The 22,550-nt window shown below is 56.9% G+C and overlaps 1 protein-coding gene and 1 non-coding gene across 3 annotated transcripts; both read left to right on the top strand.

Moving 5' to 3' along the window:
• On the top strand, nucleotides 1-22,054 carry TRPM2 (transient receptor potential cation channel subfamily M member 2). 2 transcript variants are annotated; one of them, XM_036388846.2, is made up of 33 exons: nucleotides 3-121; nucleotides 2,098-2,364; nucleotides 2,702-2,787; nucleotides 3,230-3,398; nucleotides 3,949-4,129; nucleotides 4,927-5,093; nucleotides 5,514-5,694; nucleotides 6,310-6,371; nucleotides 6,552-6,752; nucleotides 7,068-7,170; nucleotides 7,392-7,513; nucleotides 8,455-8,805; nucleotides 9,120-9,257; nucleotides 10,487-10,616; nucleotides 10,871-11,016; nucleotides 11,133-11,245; nucleotides 11,729-11,948; nucleotides 12,521-12,639; nucleotides 12,931-13,063; nucleotides 13,199-13,370; nucleotides 14,266-14,449; nucleotides 14,630-14,808; nucleotides 14,958-15,090; nucleotides 15,209-15,296; nucleotides 16,326-16,413; nucleotides 16,712-16,863; nucleotides 17,354-17,430; nucleotides 17,520-17,621; nucleotides 18,158-18,244; nucleotides 18,386-18,491; nucleotides 19,393-19,494; nucleotides 20,080-20,196; nucleotides 20,803-22,054. In XM_036388846.2, the coding sequence occupies exons 2-33, from the start codon at nucleotides 2,170-2,172 to the stop codon at nucleotides 20,926-20,928; spliced, it is 4,530 nt and encodes a 1,509-aa protein (XP_036244739.1). In that variant the 5' UTR covers nucleotides 3-121; nucleotides 2,098-2,169; the 3' UTR covers nucleotides 20,929-22,054. The 2 variants fall into 2 exon arrangements, with proteins under 2 accessions (XP_054371884.1, XP_036244739.1); XM_054515909.1 differs by lacking the exons at nucleotides 19,393-19,494; nucleotides 20,080-20,196; nucleotides 20,803-22,054 and having other exon boundaries at nucleotides 1-121; nucleotides 18,346-18,426.
• On the top strand, nucleotides 19,351-19,436 carry LOC118690455 (Z6 small nucleolar RNA). The gene has a single exon (XR_004980811.1). It is a non-coding gene; the product is annotated as a Z6 small nucleolar RNA (small nucleolar RNA).
• Nucleotides 22,055-22,550: the final 496 nt, after the last annotated feature.

Raw genomic sequence — 22,550 nt, 5'->3', positions numbered from 1 at the left:
CCGCTGCCTCCGGCGACAAAATGACAAAATGACCCGGCGGAGCGGAGGGACACGGCGCTGAATCGCTGTGGGGACACGGAGCGCAGAGCCGGGGATGCGGCCGGAGGATGCGGCACGAAAGGTGCGGGCAGCGCGGCGGGGTGCGCTGGGGAGGGGCAGGAACTGGGGCACTTTGCAGGGGTTTAGGATCGGGGGCAGTTTTCAGGGGGTTTAGGATCGGGGGCAGTTTTCAGGGGGTTTAGGATCGGGGGCAGTTTTCAGGGGGTTTAGGAACAGGGGCAGTTTTTGGGGCAGGAAGCATCACAGGCAGTTTTCAGGGGGTTTAGGATCACAGGTGCTTTTCGGGGTTGGCAGGATTATACCGGCAGTTTTCATGGGGGTAGGGGCAGTTTTCAGCGGGGGCAGAATCAGGGGCAGTTTTCAGGGGCTTTAGGATCACGGGCAATTTTCGGGGGGGCAGAATCAGGGGCAGTTTTCAGGGGGTTTAGGAACAGGGGCAGTTTTCGGGGTGGGAAGCATCACAGGCAGTTTTCAGGGGGTTTAGGATCACAGGCGCTTTTCGGGGTTGACAGGATTATACCAGCAGTTTTCAGCGGGGGCAGAATCAGGGGCAGTTTTCAGGGGGTTTAGGATCAGGGGCAGTTTTCAGGGGACAGGAGCAGAGGGGCAGTCTTTGGGGGTTTTAGGATCACAGGCAGTTTTTAGGGGGGGCAGGATGGGGGCAGTTTTCAGGGGGTTTAGGAGCACAGGCAGTTTTCAGTGGGGGCCGAATCAGGAGCAGTTTTTAGGGGGTTTAGGCTCAGGGGCAGTTTTCAGCCTTGCACTCCATCCTGCTGGGCGCTGTGGCCACCCCATGCGACCCAGGGCTGACCCGACCCCCTCAAGCTGGGGGGCAGGCAGTGTGTGCCACGGGAGGGGCTCTGTCCTTGTCCCCAAGCCCCTAAGGACAGGAATTCCAGGTGCTGGAGGATGGACAGGTATTCCAGGTGCTGGAGCCCTTCCTGCATGGGCTTATGAGCTGTTTGTGGCCATGCCCCAAGCCCCCACGAGCCTGTCTGCCTTGAGGGGCCATGGACAAGAATTAGGAGTGCCTTTGACCTTATTTCAACTGCTCTTTCTCCAAAAATCAGATCTGCTGGGGGTTGTGCTGATGCAGAAATCCAGCCTGCCAAAATCTGCCTCCCAAGGTCAGTGGGGCTGTGGGAGATCCCAGGAGGAGGCTGATAAAAGAGCTTTTCATTGCTACTCCATGATTTAGCATCAGCACTCCTTTTTCCCACAAGGACTCCCCACCCCTGGGTGAAATGCAGGATGTGGCTTGAAGAAAGCAGAAAAAATCCTCCTTAAAAACAGACCCCACAGCTTGACCAGAGCATCACCTGAGCCTGGTGCTTCTTCCTCCATTACCTAATCCCAGCTCTCCTGAGAGGACACCACCCCCCTTGGGCTCCAGAGACCCCAGGAGCATTTCCACCTTTGCTCCAGCAGCTCTCCCATCTCAGCAAAGGAGACTGTGGATGGTCAGGGGGCTCCGGAGTTTTGCAGCAAGCCCATGTGCATCTTGGGGCTCTCAGGGCACCTTTGCAGGGGACACAGGACTCCAGCACCGGGTCTCTGCAGCCTTCATGTCCATATCCCCAGATTTTCCATGCAGGGCCATGCTCAGGCTGCTCACACAAGAGACCTAGTTTCTGCTCTCCCTGCTGCCAGAAATATCCCAGCTGCCTGCAGTGGAGAGCAGGTGAGAGAGCCACAGGCTGGCCGTGCTGGGGCACTTTGTGGGCATTGAGGGGCTTCCCTGGGGAAGAGTGGTGCATGCTGGGGTCACCACACGCAATCCTATGTCAGGATTGTGCTGAGGAGATGGCAGGTGGACCAGTTTCCACCCTGGCAATGATGATGGATGGAGCACCTCAGTGCTCTTAGCTCATGGGCATCCTTTATTTCTTTGAAGGCCAGGTTGGATGGGGCTTGGAGAAACCTGCTCTAGGGGAGGGTGTCCCTTCCCTTGGCAGGGGGGTGAAAGGAGATGAAATTTAAGACCACTCCCCATCCAAAGCATTCTGGGATTCTCTGATTCTCCTCCATTGCCCTCAGGATGGGGATGTTGAGGCGCTCCCAGCCTAGGAACAGGAGAAAGGAGGCCGAGAAGGCCGAGCCACAGGAGCCATGTCCGCGCGCGGCCGCTGCGCCCGGGTGCTCCCCTCCGAGCTGAACAAGGTGTGCCCCGAGAGAGGAGATGAGCCTGCCACGCACCCCAGCAGGATGAGCGACTTCGAGGTGGTCCCCAACCTGCAGCAGAGCAGCAGCAGTGTCTCCAGGAGCAGGAGAAAGGCTCATTTCCCCGCTGGTAGCAATGAAAAGGCAAGTTCAGGAGGTGCTGGAAGAGGGGGTGGTTGGGCACACGCATGAAACAGTGTTAATGAGTGGCTCACTTACAGGAGCATTAATAACTGATCAGGTTGGTTTTAGGGATGGACAGAAAACCTGCAGATGCCTGAGGCACATGGCCAGCACTCATATTATCCCTCCTCCTTGGAGTGCATCTGGCTTTGTGCTTGCAGACAGCGATGAAGCTTTCATCCTTCACACCCCAAGGAGCGCCCAGATGTGCTCCCATCCCCATGGTGTCTGACCCCTGGAATAACTTTTGGCCCTTTCCAGAAACCCTGAACCCTGGCTGCTTTTCTTGCTCCACCAGGAAAATCTCATCTCCTGGATTCCTGAAAACATCCGAAAGAAGGAATGCACCTATTTTGTGGAAAGCTCCCAGACATCAGATTCTGGGTAAGTGAGGCACTCCCTCCTTCCATCCCCTGCAGGAGAGCAGAAGTGAGGGTTGGTGATAAAGCTACAGCACCAGAAAATCCCAGCTTTCTGTCACAGGGATTCAAAACCCTCTTTTTAACTGGTCCTTCAGCATGAGGTGAGTCACCACGTGGCTGAGATTCATGTCCCAGGGAAAAACATTTCCAATGCTTTTGCAGGCAGTCATTTCCACCCTAAAGATTTCCGTCCTAAATATCTACCCATGGAAATATTTGGATTTTTTCCTTTAATTTCCCCCCAAACATTGCCCTTGTTTCTGCACAAGTTCTGAGCTGGAGGAGCAGCTGGGTGGGAGATGTGGGGTCTGTGATGTTCCTGAGGAGAACAGCACCTCCTGCCCAGGCTGAGGCCGGGCTTTGCCTTTGGGGTTTCTCCATGGAGCTGTTGGTGTGTTTTTCAGGAGGATCGTTTGTGAGTGTGGCTATCTCAGGGAACAGCACCTGGATGATGCTGCCAAACCTCCCATCTTCCTGGGGAAGGAATGGGACCCCAGCAGGCACATCCAGGAAATGCCAACGGATGCCTTCGGTGATATCCGCTTCATAGGGCTGGGACAGAAGACAGGGAAGGTGATCTGCTTGTCCCTCTGTGGGTGTGTGGGGAACCAGTGCTTGGGTCAGTGAAGAGCTCACAGGTGTCATGGAAGAGGACACTCAGTTTGCCCTGGATCAGGGCGATGGTTATCTTGGCCATGGGCAGGTTGGCCACCTGCACGATGACATGGGAGATGGCACAGGAACATTTCCCTCCTGGGTGAGAGGACATTGGGAAGGGCTGGAATTGCCCCAAAGGCAACCGTGACTCAAGCAGTGGAGGGGCTGAGACAGGACCCCTCCTCCCAGCCTTAAACCCTTTCTGAAGCCGCAAGACTTGTGATTCAAGGAGGGACTGTTCCATGTCCTTGACCTCAGATTTGTCTGGGGAATGCTTGTTCCAAGGAAAGTGAACAGGAATAGGGTCATGGATAAAGACCTGGACCAGCAGCAGCAGGACTCTGCTGTGGAATGGTGTTGGGAAGCCTCTGGGGTGGGACAGGAGGAATTGTGTTGGAGGAGGTGTCCTGTTACCCTGACCCTGTTGTTTATACCCAAAATGTGTTTATGGTCCCTTTTTCTGCAGTACGTGCGTGTCTCCTCGGATACCCCCCCAAGGGTCATCTACCACCTCATGACACAGCACTGGGGCCTCGACCCCCCCAACCTGCTCATCTCAGTCACTGGGGGAGCCAAAAATTTCGTCATGAAGCCAAGGCTGAAGAACATCTTCCGGCAAGGGCTGGTCAAGGTGGCCCAGACCACAGGTAAGAGACTTCAGAATAATCAAATTGCAGAATCATAGAATAGTTTGGGTTGAAAGGGACTTTTAGAGGTCATCTGGATGCAGAGGGTCTGTGGTGGTGTCCACAGGGGTCCCAGGAAGAGGGAAGAGATGAGGAGCTGACTCCATGTTTCAGAAGGCTAATTTATTATATTATGACATATATATATTATATTAAAACTATACTAAAAGAATAGAAGAAAGGAATTCATCTGAAGGCTGAAAGGAAAGAGAATAGAAAGATAACAAAAGCTTGTGACTCTCAGAGAGTCTGAGACAGCTGACTGTGATTGGCCATTAATTAGAAACAACCACAGGAGACCAATCACAGCTGCACCTGTTGCATTCCACAGCAGCAGATAACCATTGTTTACATTTCTGTTCCTGAGGCCTCTCAGCTTCTCAGGAGAAAAAAATCCTAAGGAAAGGAGTTTTCATAAAATGTGTCTGTGACAAGGGTCTCCCTGTGGTTGTACCTGGCCAGGCCAGGTTCAGTAAGCTGGGCTGTTCTGGTGATGCTGAGCTGCTTTAGGAGCCCTGTAGGTCCTACCTGGACCACGACCACCAGGGATGGGCTGCTCCTTCTCAGTCACTGCAAAGAGGCTCAAAAGGAGCTGGACTCAGAGAGGTGCTGAAGAAGGCATTGCCTGTGCTGCCAGGGCAGGGAAGAGACATCTTGTGGGGGATGGAGCACCCCAGGGACCCACAGCCACACGGGGGAGGCTGGGAGATCACCGTAGGCAGAGCCTCTCCCTTCCCATGGCCCTCTGTGACCCCCAGGAGCCTGGATCATCACAGGGGGGTCCCACGCTGGTGTGATGAAACAGGTGGGCGAGGCAGTGCGGGACTTCATGCTGAGCTGCAGCCACAAGGAGGGCGACATTGTCACCATTGGCATTGCCACCTGGGGGACCGTGTACAACCGCGAGAGCCTCGTCTGCCCCATGGTGAGCCAGGCAGCCCAGGAAAACCCAGCTGTGCCACAAGCGATGCTCACAGAACTCCAGAATGGGTTGGGTTGGAAGGAACCGTATGGCTCCCCTTGTTTCACCCTCTGCCATGGGCAGGGAACCTTTGCTTAGACCAGGCTGCTCCAAGAGCCATCCAGCCTGGCCTTGAACTCTTCCAGGGATGGTCCCAGGCTGACATTTGCTGAGAAGCCCCTCCACCCTGCCCAGTGGTTCCGTGCTTCTCCTGGGTGGACTCTTGTGGGTGTGAGGGCCAGCCAAGCATGGGGCTTGGCTGATGTGAGCACTGTGGGGGCACAGGGACAGTTTGGCCAGACTGTCCCCACGTGCTGGTTACCTTGGCTATCTGCTGCTCCTCTGCCAGGCTCCTCCCAGAGTGTCTCCTCCTGCACCTTACAGGGGGGCTTTCCTGCTGAGTACGTGCTGGATGAAGAGAACCAGGGCAGCCTGTCCTGCCTGGACAGCAACCACTCCCACTTCATCCTGGTGGATGACGGGACCCACGGGAGGTACGGGGTGGAAATCCCCCTGAGGACCAGGCTGGAGAAGTTCATTTCAGAGCAGACCAAGGTGAAAGGAGGTAATGGCAGCACACAGCCTGGCCTGAGGCAGGGATGGGCCATCCCCCTGGAATGGTGTCCTTCCTGGGCTCCAGCAAGGGGCTGTGGCTTCCCCAGAGGATCCAGGCACAGGGTCTGAGAGGATTGCCATGATAAATGTGGAACCTGGTTCCTCCATGACACAGAGCAAAGAACCTTTCTCTGCCAGACTTATGGGATCACTAAAGGAGTCCCCAAACCTTGTGATGCTGAGTTGTTCAGGGAAAGTCATTTCTCCCAGAGGGCCAGGTCCCAATGGAGCTTCCAGGCATCATCCTCTCACTGTGCAGATGATCTCCTGCCATAACACAGGCATACCTGTTCTCATAGAACCCCAGAACCCCCTGAGCTGGAAGAGACCCTCAAGGATCCTCTAGTCCAACTCCTGGCCTTGCACAGAACACCCCCAAAAATCCCACCATGTCTCTGACCTGCCATGCCAGACAAACACTGGGCATGGTTTTCCTCCCCTCCCCTGAAGCCTGACATGTCAGGGACACTGCTCCCACCTTGCCTTCTGCACTCCAGCACTCAGAGGAGACCACACGGGGGGATCAGCCCTATGGGAAGGTCACCCTGGACTTGCTTCCCTGCAGGTGTTGCCATCAAGATCCCCATCGTGTGTGTGGTGCTGGAAGGAGGCCCTGGGACTCTTGATGTAAGGAACTGCTTGTGGCAAGCTGAGGGAGAAGGCAAAGGAGGGACAGCTCCTTCCCGGGGTGCTGCTCCTGTTGGTGCTGCACTGACAGGAGCACTGGGAGCAGCAGAGGGTCCCAGCTCAGAGAGGGCTTGCAGGTGTCTGGTGGGGATCCTGACCAAGCTCCCTGCTCTGCTGCAGACCATCTACAATGCCATCACCCACGGGACCCCCTGTGTGATCGTGGAAGGGTCGGGGCGCGTGGCCGATGTCATCGCGCAGGTGGCCAACCTGCCCGTGGCCAAGATCACCATCGCCCTGATCCAGAGCAAGCTCAGTGTCCTCTTCCAGGACACCTACGAGCTCTTCACTGAGAGCAAACTGGTGGAGTGGACCAAGAAGGTGAGTCCCTTGCAGCCTCCTCTGGGCTTTGGGAGACCAAAGAGCTCCCAGGGTCATGCCCTATGAGCAGCAAGGGTCCCAGTGGGGAGTTTAAGCCTCATCTGCCCCCAGCCACCCTCATCATTGTCCTGGTGGGCTCTCCAAGGGCTCAGGCTCCCTTTGGGCACAGAGGGAGTGTTTGTGACCCGCCCATGGTGGAGGACACAGCACAGGGGTTCTGCAGGAGTGGAGGGCAGTGAGGAATTGCCCAGCACAGTGGGGAGCAGCAGGGAGGAGATGCTGCTGCCCACTGCTTGCCCGCGGCTCTCCTTGTAGATCCAAGACATAGTGCGGAGCCGGCAGCTCCTGACTGTCTTCAGAGAGGGCAAATATGGCCAGCAGGACGTGGATGTGGCCATCCTCCAGGCCCTCTTCAAAGGTGAGGGCTGGGGGCCTCCCTGGGAGGGTGGGGCAGGGTGAACAGGACAGGCCTCAAGTCACCTCCTACCTCTGCTTGACTCATGGGGTCACCAAAGAAGTCCCCAAACCTTGTTACTGGGGAGAGATGATTATCCAAAGGGCCACACGTCCAAGGAGGCCCCCAGGTGGTATCTTCTCACTGGGTGATGCTCTGTTCTAACCCGTGCACTTTGCATGCAGCATCCCGAAACCAGGACCACTTTGGACGGGAGAACTGGGACCACCAGCTGAAGCTGGCCGTGGCCTGGAACAGGGTGGACATTGCCCGAAGTGAGATCTTCACAGATGACCACGACTGGAAGGTAGGGCCACGCCTGTGCTGCTTGTCTGGTCAGGCTTACAGCTTGTCAGGCACTTCTCACCTGTGCCTGTGGGAGAGTTTTCGAGGGATTTCTTCGGGACCCTGAACTCCCAGTGCATTAACTGGGGCTGTTCTTCAAAAAATGCTCTCAAACACCCAGGGCAGAGCTAAACACACACAAAGGCAATTGGTATTTTGTTCAAAACCAGTGTTTTTAAAGATCCCACCCAGAACCTAAAATACCTCTTGACAGCTCTGCCCTGTGGTGCCTGCTCAAACAGCAATTTGTCTCTAAAGTCATCTCATCCAGCCTGGTGCTTCCCTGCTCAAACCTTACTACAGAGTGGGGCAGGGGCCAGCTCTGCCATCCCTGCCTGATCCTGCTGTTGAGAAGCCAAGGCTGAGCAGTGCTTTCTGTCCTTCCTGATGGGGCTATGGAACTTGGAAGGGATTTTCCTATAGCAGTCAACAGTGTGGGTTCCCCCAGCTCACACACCTTTGGTGAGACTGGGAAGGGCTGGTGGGAGCTGGGAACCCAAAAGTGAAACATTGGAGGATATATGCCCCAAATGTTGAAGGTCAAGCTGGCAACCTGGACACCTGCAAGGTGTCCCTGCCCCTGGCAGGGGATTGGAATGAGATGAGCTTCCAACCCAAAATGTCCTGTGATTCTGTGATATTCCTGAACTTGGGATAGGTGGTCTCTACCCTACCCATCCCTCTGCCCAGCAGCCAAGGGGGCAGAGGGCTCCACTGCCACAGAGGAGTGCCCTCTTCTAACACCCTGGGAAGATCCCACAAGTTTTAGTGCATGCCATGTGCTCTTTCACACCCAAAGACTCCTCCTGTGCTCAGGGACAAAATCTCCCCCGAAGTGAGGAGCACGGTAGGGTAGCTGCTCTGAGACCAGGGAGCCCCTCACCTCTGCCTCTGGCCTGCCAGCCCTCAGATCTCCACCCCGTGATGGCAGCTGCCCTGATTTCCAACAAACCCGAGTTTGTGAAGCTGTTCCTGGAGCAGGGAGTGCGCCTCAAGGATTTTGTCACCTGGGACACCCTGGTTTACCTCTACGACAACCTGGCGCCGTCCTGCCTGTTCCACAGCAAGCTGCAGAAGGTGCTGCTGGAGGAGAGGGAGCACACGGCCGGCTCCAAGGTGCCGAGGCTGCAGATGCACCACGTCTCGCAGGTGCTGCGGGAGCTGCTGGGCTGCTCCACGCAGCCGCTCTACCCCAAGCCCAAGCAGGCGGAGCGGCCCCGGCTCTCCATCCCCGTGCCGCACATCAAGCTGAACGTACGCATCTCAGGTTACCGCTGGGGAGGGGAGGGACACCGCCTCCGGGTCTCTGTCCTCCTGTCTGCTCAAAAATGGTACTAAAAGTGCCCTTTAGTCGTCTAAAAGGTGCAGCTCCCAACAGCTGTAGCACTGTGTGGATGCGCGATGCTGGTGGGGTGGGTGCACGGTGGATGCACAGATCCACCCGATCCCACTAGAAAAAGGGAAAATCCCGGGACTGATCCAGTCTTGGCCACCCCTGTAGCTGGGCAAAGCCCTTTGCATGGGTGGTGGAGGCAGCAGCAGGGGTTTGAGCATGGCCCACCTTGCAGGTGCAGGGCTCCAGCCTCAGGTCCCTCTACAAGCGCTCTCCTGGCCGAGTCACCTTCACCATGGACCCCGTGCGGGACCTGCTCATCTGGGCCGTGGTGCAGAACCGCAGGGAGCTGGCAGAAATCATCTGGGCACAGGTACTGTAGGAGCCAGGGGGGTGGGACAGACAGAGACAAGAGATCTCTGCAGCCAGGTCAGGAACTTGGGGTTCATTGCAAAGGGCCTGGGTGCAGGGCCCTGCTGGGAGCTGCCACAGCTCAGAGCAGGACTGAGAGAAGAGAGGGGGAGAGAGGATGAGAGGGTGAGAGAGTAAAAGGGTAAGAGAGTAAAAGAGGCAAGAGAGCAAAAGCATAAGAGAATAAAAGGGGTAAGAGAGTAAAAGGCAAGAGAGCAAGGTTCCCGTTACAATACAATAAATCTTCTTCTGTGTTGAATATTCTGATTCTCACTAACCAATCTAGCACAAGATACAAATCCTATAGCATTTCCATACAGCCTATAAGAATCATTACATTACCCCACTGTGTTACATTTTAAACCCTAAAAACTCCTCTTTGGCCCCTTCTGCCAAGCTGGCAGGGTCTGCTCTGACCCTTGGAGCTGTCTGCAAGCACAGGGTGTTGTTCTATCAAAAGGGGATCACCTTCAGCTGGCCACAGCCATTGTTTTCCTGTTGTTCAGTAACTAAAGGATCTCAAAGCTTGCTTTCATTTCAATCTCACTTATAGTTTCCATATTCTCAAAATCTTTTGCCAGGCAATCATATTTGTAAGGCTTTCCTGTTTCATCTTCCCCAACAAGGTACCACAGCCCAGAGCTGAGGGGCTCACATGGAGCCAAACCTCACAGCCCCACTGGGATTTGGGGTAGTGGGAGAGCTCTCCTGAGCCTGACCCCAGCCAAACAGGAGCCAGCCAGCCTGAGGGCACTTAATGTCCATCCCCAGCCACACCATGAGGCCAGATCCCTCATTTCCTGGCCAAAACAGGCACAGGGGATGTGCTGGGCCAGAAGTGGGCTAAGTCAGGCTGAGAGAGCCCCCAGGGACATGGCAGCTGGGGTCGAGAAGGCTTCCGCCATAAACAGCATTCCTGGAGAAGAGGCAGTGTAGCTGGTGGCACAGTGGGCATGCCAGGGAGCCACTCTGTCCCATCAGCTGAGGGCAGGGCTGTTCCATATTCCCCAGGCAGGGGGTTATCCACAGGTGAGCGTGGCTCAGCCCTTGTCATGGCAAACTGTCCACCCTGAGCACCAATCTGCTTGGGCCACCCTCCTTCGTTCCTGTGGCAGCTGGGCAGGGCTTGTCAAGGCTTCTGGGACGTGACAGACAGAGTGTCCATGCTTTCCTTATCCTCTTCTGTGCCAGAGCCAGGACTGCATGGCAGCTGCACTGGCCTGCAGCAAAATCCTGAAGGAGCTGGCCAAGGAGGAGGAGGACACGGACACCACTGATGACATGATGGCCCTGGCTGAGGAATATGAGCACAAAGCAATCGGTGAGCAGGAGGCCACCAATGCCCCCAGATCTGCTCCTGCCCCCCATGGCTGGTGAGCCAGGAGATGTCTGGGGGGTGAGAAATGAGGGTCCCATCCCCACAGCTGGGGATTATGCTGCACAGGCCATGCCCACACGCTGGTGGGAGTACAGGGAGTGTCAGTGTGTGGTGCCATGTCCTGGTCCTGCTCAGAAGGGTGAGGACTCTGTGAGCCCCAGAGCTCAGGCTCCTCCTGCTGGTCCTGGCCCTTGCAGGTGTGTTCACAGACTGCTACCGCAAGGACGAAGAGAGAGCCCAGAAGCTTCTCACCCGTGTCTCTGAGGCCTGGGGGAAGACAACCTGCCTGCAGCTGGCCTTGGAGGCCAAGAACATGAATTTTGTGTCCCATGGGGGCGTTCAGGTGGGCTGCCAGCAGTGGTCCTTGGAGGGAATGTGCCCAAGAGCTCCTCATGGGTGGCTGTGTGACTCTGCCCTTCAGCCTCTGTAAGCAGCACTCCTCTTTGTCACCCTTCACAGGCTTTTCTAACCAAGGTCTGGTGGGGGAAGCTGTCTGTGGACAATGGCCTTTGGAGGGTGATCACGTGCATGCTGTTCTTCCCACTGCTCTACACCAACCTCATCACCTTCAGGTATTCTGGCAGCGGGGACACTCTTGCACTTGTCACAGACATGTTTGATGAAAAATCCTTTTTAGGATTTTTTCTCCTGAGAAGCTGAGAGGCCTCAGGAACAAACTGTAAACAATAATTATCTGCTGCTGTGGAATGCAACAGGTGGATCTGTGATTGGCCATTAATTAGAAACAACCGATGTGGACCAATGGATTGGCCATTAATTAGGCGCCACCAACATGGACCAGTTGATTGGCCATTAATTAGAAACAACCCCATGAGCCCAATCCCAGATGCACCTGTTGCATTCCACAGCAGCAGATAACCATTGGTTACATTTTGTTCCTGAGGCTTCTCAGGAGGAAAAATGCTAAGGAAAGGGTTTTTCATAAGACATGTCTGTGACAGTGCACTGAGGCAGGGCTTCCTGCAGCTGGCTGGGCTTGGGGAGCTGCTGTGGCACCTCCTGAGCAGCTGAACCCACGTCCACCCCTCCTGCAGCAGGGAGAAGAGGCTGCAGCCCCCCATGGGCTGCCTGGCGCGCCTCCGAGCCTTCTTCACAGCGCCCATCGTCATCTTCCTCGTGAACACCCTCTCCTACTTCACCTTCCTCCTGCTCTTCGCCTACGTGCTGATGGTTGACTTCCAGCCCGTGCCCTCCTGGCGGGAGTACCTCATCTACTTCTGGCTCTTCTCCCTGGTGTGCGAGGAGACCCGCCAGGTGTGGGCAGGCACAGCTGGGGCTGGCAGGTGGCACAGGAGGGGACACAGCCCTCTGGGTGCTCTGGGAGGTGCCACCACATGGCTCATGGTCCCATGCTGCTTCTTGTGTCACCCCCTGTTCCGAGAGGTCCTGGCAGTGGAAACACCCGATCCCCCATCTCTGAGGCCAGGGATTCTCCTTGGCTGCAGCTGGCTTGGCCCTGTGTATTTGCAGAAGAAAATGCTGTTGGGCTGGTGGGCTTTTCCCAGGAGGTGTCTGGTGTCTGTTTTGGGAATGTCAGGAGATGGAAGGAGCTCATCCTTTGGGTGAATTCCCAGCAGGATTTCCAGGTTTTGCTTGACATTGGATTCCAGATTTGCTCATCTCAGTGCCTTTCTCCTCCAGCCTGAAGAGCCCCAATGTCCCAGGTGTCCTCATGCTCCTCCCATGCCCCTAGAGCATACCACATAGGCTCAGGTTGCCTTTGGGTCAGCAGGAGTGTCCAGTGATGGCCAGATGACCTGTGTGGTCCCTCCCCTCCATGAGACACGTGAGTATCTTACACCCAGCCCCTTTTCTCTTCCCAACAGCTGTTGTATGATCCAGATGGACTCGGGGTTGTGAAAATGGCTTCTCTGTACATCAAGGACTTCTGGAATAAGCTGGATATCTGTGCCATCCTGGTCTTCATTGCAGGGCTGACTTGCAGGTGAGCTGCAGAGCTCAACAGTATTTTCACAGAATTATGGAATCTCAGAGTGATTTGGGTTGGAAGGGACCTTAAAGCCCATCCATGGGCAGGGACACCTCCCACTCTCCAGGTTGCTCCAAGCCCCATCCAGCCTGGCCTTGGACACTGCCAGGGATCCAGGGGCAGCCACAGCTTCTCTGGGCACCCTGTGCCAGGGCCTCACTTCCCTCTCAGCAATTCCAACCTAAGTGATTCTGCGTGGTTCTATGGTGGCACTGAGGTGTTTCCTTTCCTCTCTTTCCTGTCCAGGCTGATCCCATCAACGTTATACCCTGGGCGCATCATACTGTCCCTGGCTTTCATAATTTTCTGCCTGCGCCTGATGCACATTTTCACAGTCAGCAGAACACTGGGGCCCAAGATCATCATTGTGAAGCGCATGGTGAGAGCTCCCCTCTGTCCTGGGGGGTGAGGCTGGACCCTCCTGCTGCAGCAGCTGGGTGTGCCACCCTTGTCATCCCATCCTGGAGAGGGGCTTGCTCCAGGACACAGCCATCCTCCCCCTCTGTCTTTGCAGATGAAGGATGTCTTCTTCTTCCTCTTCCTGCTGGCAGTGTGGGTGGTGTCCTTTGGGGTGGCCAAGCAGGCTATCCTGATCCACAACGAGGAGCGCGTGGAGTGGCTTTTCCGTGGCGTGGTCTACCATTCCTACCTGACCATCTTCGGGCAGATTCCCTCCTACATCGACGGTACAGGACACTGGCTGTGGCAGCCATGCCACGAGCAGGGTGGCTGTGACAGCCATGGCAGCGTGGCTGTGACAACCATGCTACGAGCAGGGTGGCTGTGATAACCATGCCACAAGCAGGGTGGCTGTGGCAGCCATGCCGTGAGCAGGGTGGCTGTGATAACCGTGCCATGAGCAGGGTGGCTGTGGCAGCCATGGCACGAGCAGGGTGGCTGTGATAACCATGCCATGAGCAGGGTGGCTGTGATAACCATGAGCAGGGTGGCTGTGGCAGCCATGCCGTGAGCAGGGCGGCTGTGATAACCGTGCCATAAGCAGGGTGGCTGTGGCAGCCATGCTGTGAGCAGGGTGGCTATGGCAGCCATGGGATGAGCAGGGTGGCTGTGACAGCCATGGCAGGGTGGTGGTGGCAGCCATGCCGTGAGCAGGGTGGCTGTGATAACCGTGCCATGAGCAGGGTGGCTGTGATAACCATGAGCAGGGTGGCTGTGGCAGCCATGCCACGAGCAGGGTGGCTGTGATAACCATGGCACGAGCAGGGTGGCTGTGATAACCATGGCACGAGCAGGGTGGCTGTGGCAGCCATGCCACGAGCAGGGTGGCTGTGATAACCATGGCACGAGCAGGGTGGCTGTGGCAGCCATGGCACGAGCAGGGTGGCTGTGATAACCATGCATGAGCAGGGTGGCTGTGGCAGGGCTGGTGTACCAAACTCATGCCGTGCTGGCCCATGGAAGTGCCGCAGAGCTGGCAGCGAGCAGAGCACCTGGTATGGTGCAGATGGAGGTCAAGTCCCTGCCTGGTGCTGAGCTCCCTGGAGCTGTCTGAAAACAGAATGTGCTCCCCAAGACACCCAAGGTTTGGCCGCCGTAGAATCACGCTGTGCCCTCCCACAGGGGTCAACTTCAACATCGACCAGTGCAGCCCCAACGGGACTGACCCCTACAAGCCCAAGTGCCCGGAGACAAACGGGGACAACAAGACACCCATCTTCCCAGAGTGGCTGACAGTCATCCTGCTGTGCCTGTACCTGCTCTTCACCAACATCCTCCTCCTCAACCTCCTCATTGCCATGTTCAAGTGAGTCTGGGGGGCCCTAGATGTGGTGGAAGCAGTGGGATCCCACCTGGGGATTGTAGACGTGGTAGGAGCAGCTGCAGCTCAGGGCTGATGAGGGAGCTGGGTAGAGCTGGGACACCATCCAGCCACGATGTGCCCCCTCATCCCCATGGCACGGCTGACACCTGGGCTGTGCCCCAGCTACACCTTCCAGCAGGTGCAGGAGCACACGGACCAGATCTGGAAGTTCCAGAGGCACGACCTGATCCAGGAGTACCACGGCCGCCCGCCCGCGCCGCCGCCCCTCATCCTGCTCAGCCACCTGCAGCTCCTGCTGCGCCGGGGCCTGCTCCGCCAGCCTGCCACCCACCACAAGCTCAGTGAGCACCAGCATCCCCCTCCTGCCCTCTGCCCCCTCCTCGGGGCATGGTGCCACGCACCGAGGCACAAGGCTGGGCACAGGGGCTGTGCTCCTGGGGTTTGGGATGGCCAGGGGTGTGACAGCACTGCTGTCCTCTTCCCTGGGCAGAGGAGAAGCTGGAGAAGAACGAAGAAGCTGCCCTGCTCTCGTGGGAGATGTACCTGAAGGAGAGCTACCTGCAGCACCAGCAGTGCCAGGAGAAGCAGAACACGGAGCAGATGATCCGGGACATTGCACAGAGGTATGGCTGCCCCCTGGGAAGGAAATTCCTACTGTCCTTCAGTGTCCTGGGCATGGAAGAGTTGGGATCAGGGCAGGGGTGGCTGCTGAGGGTGTTCCAGCCTGCACTGTCTCTCCAGGGTTGATGTGCTGGCAGAGCTGCTGGACTTGGACAGGGTGAAGAGGACGGGGGTAGTGGAGCAAAGACTGGGCTCTCTGGAGGACCAGGTGAGGCAAAACCAGGGCAAGAAAGATAAATTTTTTCCAGGGTCTGAGTCAATTGAAAGGTGGAATTTTTCCAGGGTCTGAGTCAATTGAAAGGTGAAGTTTTTCCAATTTTTCAATTTTTTCAATTGAACCAGAACATATAATCTCTCTGAGTCAACACCCTTTGAGACAGTTTGAGTTTCCTTGCTATTAGCCATCTGAGGGTTAAAGGTTTATAGGAAAAGCTCTGTTTGACTCCAAAGTAAACAGGATGCAGGTGGGAAGTGCTGGGATGGGCCACTGCCCCCACTGGTCACCCAAAGAGTTAGAGCTGACCCAGCTCTTCTCCTTTATTGTAAATCAAAGGCAACTCTGGCGAAGGGGAGAGACTGATGAGGAGGACTCCATGGATATCAGAAGGCTAATTAATTATTTTATTATACTATATTATATATATTTCATCTAAACTGAATCTGCCAAGCACTTCCTCTGCACACACCTGCTCACACTGCACTGAATCTTGTGACTGTCAGTGACAGTCCCAACACACACACACACACCTGGCCCTGACAGGCCAAGGGAACAAAGCACCATCACTGTGGGTAAACAATTTCCATATTGCATTCTACTGTGGCACAAACACAGGCACAGCAAGTGATAAGAATTGTGGTTTTCCCTTCCTCTGAGGTTCAGAGAATGTGAATCTCAGAAATCCTCGGGAAGAATTGTGCCTTGCTTTTCTTGTGAAGAGAAATGCGGCAACACTCCTTGGCCTGAGAGGGCCCTCCAGAGCTCCTGGGGACAGAGGCTCTCTGTCCCCTCCCTCTGGAGCACTGGGGTGCCCAGGGAGCCAGCCCATCTGTTTCCATCTCCCTTTCCACCTGCTCTGTAAGAATATTCCCCTGGAGAAGTTTTTCCGAGGCAAACACCAGGACACAGCCAGGCTCACAGGGCGCGGCGGTCGGTGCCCAGGGTGGCAGCGCCAGGGCAGGGTCCCGTGGCACTCGGGGGACAGTGGGGCTGGAGGTGACCCTGTGCTGTGCCCTGCAGGTGCATCAGAGCGCCCAGGCCCTGCGCTGGATGATGCAGGCGCTGCGGGGCAATGGCTTCAGCTCGGCGGAGGATGTGCCGCCCGTGGGTAAGCACAGCCGGCTCCTCCCCAGCAGCACCGGGGCTGGGCTGCCCCCCACGCCCCTCTGCCAAGCAGGGAGACACGGGTTCCTTTGCTCCTGGGAGGTTTGGTGCCTCCATGAGGTCATCCAGCCCCTCCTGAGGCCGTTCCCACCCTCCCCGGGGTTTAATGCCAGAAGGGAAGCCAGGGGACACCAACATCCCCATGGAGAGACCCAGGCAGCCCTCTCAGCAGGGCCCCAGCCCACAGCGCTGGACGTGGGGCCCTGCTTTGTGGGACCCTGCAGTCTGTGTCTGCCCCACAGGCTCCTCCACAGCCCTGGGCACCAAGGAGATTGCCCTGGAGGGGAGAGCTGAGGAGAGGCAGCCCCCGTGCCACGTGCTGGCCCGGAACCTCCTGTATCCAGGGTCCCACATTCTCCGCTTCCCTGTGCCCGATGAGAAGGTGCCCTGGGAGGTAGGAGCTGAGAACAGGGGCACTGGGGCAGGGAGGAGAAGGCTTGAGGCACATCCTGACTGGTGGCAAGAAGAGCCCATCATCCCATTTGGGAGCTGTTGTTCTTCCCAACCCTGAGACCCTTGGCTTCCCGGAGTTGCTGTTTGAGTGACCCCAGAGAAAAGGGCTGGGATCCATTCCTGCCAGGACCTGCAGTGCCAGGAGTGCCTGGGGATGCTTAGTGGGACACAGGGGGTACAACCAGCCACCTCTGCATTTCCTGAAGCACGGCTGGCTCAGGGGCAGGGACAGGATCCAGTACTGGCTTCCATGGGGGTGTGTGAGTCCTCCAGCCAGGACTCTGAGCTCAGCCCCCAGCAGAGCCTGGAGCATCCCACGAGCTGGGCAGAGGAAGAGACTGTGCCCTGAGGTGTCCCTGGGGTCCCAGCCCCTGCCTGCTGTGAGAGCAGGGGCACAGTTCAGGGGCCTGACCCAGCCATGTGTTGTGCAGGTGGATTTCCCGCTCTACGACCCCCCTGCCTACTCGGCTGAGCACAAGGACATGGCAGTGCAGGACCCCTTCAGCCTGTGAGTGTCCCCCCACGGCTCCCCAGCCCTCCTCCCTTCCCTGGGTGGCACAGCCAGCCCTCCCAGCCGGGCTGCCTCCCACCCTGCAGCTCCTTGGAGTCTCTGCTGAAGATCAACTACAACACCATGGACGGGCTGATCGACCGGCAGAGCTTCCACGGGCTGTACACCGTGCAGGACGGGCTGCCACTGTGAGTGTCACTGTCACTGTGTGCCACTGTGAGTGCCACTGTCACTGTGAGTGCCACTGCCCCTGTGAATGCCACTGTCACTGCCATTGTGAGTGCCACTGTGAGTGCCATTGCCACTGTGTGCCACTGTGAGTGCCACTGTCACTGTGTGCCACTGTCACTGCCATTGTGAGTGCCACTATCCCTGTGAATGCCACTGTCACTGTGTGTCACTGCCACTATCACTGTGTGCCACTGCCACTGTGAGTGCCCCTGCCACTGTGAGTGCCCCTGTGAGTGCCACTGCCACTAAGAGTGCCCCTGCCACCGTGTGTGCCACCACCATGGCAGCTGCCTGGCAGGACAAGCACGGGCACACAGAGAGGCCAGGGCTGCCTAGGCACATCCATCCCATCCCATCCCGTCCTCACTTTCCTACGGGGCTGGGATGATTGCATGCACTGTCCTTAGGGCTGAACCCCAAAAACACCCCCAAAATGTGGGGTTCAGGGGTAGGGAAGGGGTGCACAGAGGGAGCCCTCACTGTCACCCTGCAGGAACCCCATGGGCAGGACGGGGCTGAGAGGCCGTGGGAGGCTGCACTGCTTCGGGCCCAACCATGCCCTGCACCCCGTGGTGACCCGGTGAGTGTGGGGTGAGGATGTGGGGCGGAAAAGGGACCATGGGGTCACCCCAGAGACATGGCCCAACCCCACACTGCCAACGAGAGCACTGCTGGGCACAGGGGAGCCACAGCTGCAGCATGACAGGGGCCTGTCCCACAGCTGGAGGAGGAACTTGGATGGGTCCATCATAAGGAAGAGCCTGAAGAAGATGCTGGAAGTCCTGGTGGCCCAATACCCCCTGTCAGATGTGTGGGCTCTGCCTGGGGTGAGAGCTGGCAAAAAACAGGGAAGGGAAGGGAAGGGAAGGGAAGGGAAGGGAAGGGAAGGAAGGGAAGGGAAGGGAAGGGAAGGGAAGGGAAGGGTCCCACAGAAAAGGGGGAATCACAGGCGTGTGTCCCAGCCTGGCTGAGGAGGTACCTCTGCCCCCCCTGCAGAGCACCTCTGTGACCGTGTTCACAGGGGTCTTAGGATGAGGGAAGAGATGAGGATCTGACTCCATGTTTCAGAAGGCTGATTTATTATTTTATTATATATATTATATTAAAACTATACTAAAAGAATAGAAGAAAGGATTTCATCAGAAGGCTGGCTAAGAATAGAAAAAGAAGGAATGATAACAAAAGCTCTGTCTTGGACTCTCTGTCCAAGCCAGCTGACTGTGATTGGCCATTAATTAGAAACAACCAACATGGGCCAATCCCAGATGCACCTGTTGCATTCCACAGCAGCAGATAACCATTGGGTACATTTTGTTCCTGAGGCCTCTCAGCTTCTCAGGAAGAAAAATCCTAAGGGAAGGATTTTCCATAAAAGATGTCTGTGACAGACCTGCATGCCAGGCTGCTGGGGGAGCAGTGCTCTCCTGACATTCCTCCACTCACCCTGACCCCCTGCCTTTCCCTCCATGGCTTCAATCCTCACATCCTTCATGTGAGCCTGTTAAGCCATTGGCAGAGCATCCTTTGGCAGACACTGGATCAGGCAAACTCAGACATCAGCTTGGGCAGAGCTGAGGACTTTGGGCAGCAGAGGGAGGGTGGGAGGCACCAGCAGACCTTGTGGCATCTTCTGCAGCAGTGGCAGGCCTGATGGCCAAGCTGTTGGCAGGGAGGGAGGCTAGAGTGTGCTGGTGGCAGCCCCCAGCGCTGACATCTGCTTTGTCACAGGGCTCCCTGGAGCCAGGGGAGACGCTGCCACTGAAGCTCAAGTGGATCCTGCGCAGGGAGTTCTGGCCCCAGTTCCAGAACCTGCTGAAACAAGGCACTGAGGTGGGGACACACAGGGGTCCCCGTGGTGTGGGGTCGCAGGAGGGCTCAGGGGTGTGGGCATCACCCTGGGTGACACACAGGTGTCATGGGCACATCACCACGGCACGGGGACATGTGGCATCATGGTGTCACAGGGCTACATGGGTGGGCCAGGGTACAGAGGCAGGGTGCATCCCTCATGGCCACTGCTCCCACCAGAGGGGAAGGGGCAGGGGAGGTGAGGATGTGCCATAATTTGTGTCTGGGGGTCAGGGAGCAGCCCAGAGACCCCGGGGGAGGGCTGCCCACACCAGTCTGTGCCTGCAGCAGTAACACCCCATGGCTCCAGGGGCAGAGGAAGGGGCAGGGGAGGTGAGAATGGGCTGCTCCCTGACCCTGAGACATGAATTATGGCACAGAGACTCTGGGGGAGGGCTGCCCACACCAGTCTGTGCCTGCAGCAGTGACTCCCCACGGCTCCAGCTGCACTGGGAGTGGGGCTCTGGTCTCCAGCAGGGCGGACCTGCAGGACAATGCCCCACCCACCCCCAGGGTGCCCTCAGAGAGGTGATGAGGGCTCTGCTCAGGTGTCATCCCCATGCACAGGTGCACAAGGGGTACCTGGACGACCCCCGGAACACGGATAACGCCTGGGTGGAGACGGTGGCCATCAGCGTGCACTTCGACACCCAGCACGACCTGGAGATGAAGCGGCTGAACTCGGTGAGGGGCTGCCACCCCCGGGGCTCCCTGGGCACAGCAGCCACATCTGCAGAGCCACAGCCCCACAGGACTCTGCTGCATGCAGCAGGAGAGGAACGGGGGATGAACGTGGGGTGGCACCTCAGTGTGTGCCCCAAAAAGAGGCAGGAGGTTGGGGATGGGAGGTGCTGTTGGGTGTGGCTGGCAACACACGTGTGACCCTGTTCACAGGGGCCTTGGGTTGAGGGAAGAGATGAGGATCTGATTCCACTTTTCAGAAGGCTTGATTTATTATTTTATGATATATATTATACTAAAACTATACTAAAAGAATAGAAGAAAGGATTTCATCAGAAGGGTGGCTAAGAATAGAAAAAGAAGGAATGATAACAAAGGTTTGTGGGTCGGACTCTCTGTCCAAGCCAGCTGACTGTGATTGGCCATTAATTAGAAACAACCCCATGAGCCCAATCCCAGATGCACCTGTTGCATTCCACAGCAGCAGATAACCATTGGTTACATTTTGTTCCTGAGGCCTCTCAGCTTCTCAGGAGGAACAATCCTAAGGGAAGGGTTTTCCATAAAAGATGTCTGTGACACACATTTGTGCCATCTGTCCCCCTGCAGTTCCTCCAGGGCTGTGACCCTGAGCTGTGCATCCGCTGGCAGGTGCTGGACAAGAGGATCCCCCTGCACGCCAACCACAAGGAGCTCCTGCACAAGGTCTCAACCCTCCTTGGTGCCTACTACTGAGGCCTCCTCGGGCACAGGGCTCCTGCTGCCCCACTCCAGGCTCTGGCTGGGACCTGCAGCTCTGAGAACACGGGAGCTGCTGGAGCTGAGGTGCTCTGGGTGTCTGTGTGAATGTATGCTGCAGGTGTCTGGGAGGAAAAGTGTCCCCTCCCTGCCACCTGAGCCACCAAGTTCAGCCCCAGCTGGTGTCTTGGTGCTTCTACATCAGCCCTCAGCACTAGCCCAGAGCTTGGGGCACACAGAGCCACAGGGCTTTTCCTGTGAGATGGTCCTTCTGTCCACTCCAGCCTGCTCTTGGCTTTGGGGTGGGCACTGGGGGCTCACCAGCCCCAGCTACCCCTCCTCCAGAATATCCATCCCTGCTCTCTGCTCCTGCTCCGAGCCCTGGCAGCCCCAGTGCCACAGATCCCAAAGGATTGCTCTGGGGAAGGCCTGGAGCCACTCCTGTGGTGGCTGCACCCGTACCTCTGGTTGCCTCACACCCAACAACATGGTCCTGAGCTGTGAGCCAGCACTCCTGAAGGTGTGAGCAGCTCTTGGCTTCTATACCTATGGTTTCACAGCCCTGCACAGGCCCACCTGCCATGCCCCAAACTGTGTGTGATCCTGCTTGTGTATGCTGAGCACTGGCTTGTAGCTAAACTTCCCTCCTCTCTCTGAGCTAAGTGTCACCTGCCTGTCCCCACCCCTCGTGCACACGGGTGGGAGGTGGCAGCTTGCTGGGACACAGGTGCTCCCTGCTCTGTGGTTCCTTGGGCAGGTGGGGACAGGAGAGGGGACATCTGTGTGTCAATCCCAGACATCCCTGCTTTTTAGGGGTCTTTCACTCATGTTTTCTGCTGCTGCCTGCCCTGGGTAGAACAAGGCACAGTGGACACATTTCCTGATCATCCAGAAGAGCCCCACGATGGTGTGTTATGCCTGGGACTGCTCAGGAGGGGATTTTGGTCCCCCACCGCCTGCCCGTGGATCAGACCCTGGCCAGCCAAGGCTGCTCATCCCACGCTGGTGGCCACCAGAGCACAACTGCACTTTCACCAGTGCTGCACGGGGCTTTGGCAAGGGGAGGGGGCTCAGTTTGGCAATGTGTTCAACCCAGCTCAATAAACCATTATTAAACACTGCAGGCTGCTGGTGTCTGACAGCTGTTTAACCAGGGGCTGCTCCTGGGGGCCATGCTTGGAGCACACCTCAGGGATAAGCCCAATTCCCACCCCAGTCTTGCTGTACAAACTCACTTTGCCTGCAGACTCACCCCCAGGGATGGCTGAATCACAGAAGCGTTTGGGTTGGACAGGATTTCAGTGATGATTTCACTTCAAGCCCCCTGCCATGGGCAGGAACAGCTTGCAGCAGCCCAGGCTGCTCGAGAGGACTGGCCCCGTTCAAAGCTGGTATGGGAGCTGTGCTGGCAGGGCACCTTCTCCTACTGCTCCTGGACTGATGTCTGCTCCTGCTTTCCTGTCACCTCCAGGCCGGGGCCCGGCCGGGGAGGGACAATCGCTCCTTACAGCAGCTGATGAAGCTTCTAGACTGGCAGCCCGGACCGCAGCCTCCAAAACCTGCGGGAATCTCATTAGCAGCACTCAATTTGTGCGCACTGGGCTCGGCGCCGCCACTCT

The sequence above is a fragment of the Molothrus ater genome, chromosome 10, assembly GCF_012460135.2.
Source record: "Molothrus ater isolate BHLD 08-10-18 breed brown headed cowbird chromosome 10, BPBGC_Mater_1.1, whole genome shotgun sequence".
Taxonomy (NCBI): domain Eukaryota; kingdom Metazoa; phylum Chordata; class Aves; order Passeriformes; family Icteridae; genus Molothrus; species Molothrus ater.
The sequence above is the reverse complement of the archived record's forward strand: the minus strand, read 5'-3'. Positions and strand labels throughout refer to the sequence as shown.

Bases quoted from the DNA above. Each gene is read 5' to 3' on its own strand.
- TRPM2 (XM_036388846.2), top strand. From the start codon at position 2,170: ATGTCCGCGCGCGGCCGCTGCGCCCGGGTGCTCCCCTCCGAGCTGAAC. The intron at 12,640-12,930 runs GTGAGCTGCAGA...TTTCCTGTCCAG, and splicing joins ATTGCAGGGCTGACTTGCAG to GCTGATCCCATCAACGTTAT. The intron at 13,371-14,265 runs GTACAGGACACT...GCCCTCCCACAG, and splicing joins GATTCCCTCCTACATCGACG to GGGTCAACTTCAACATCGAC.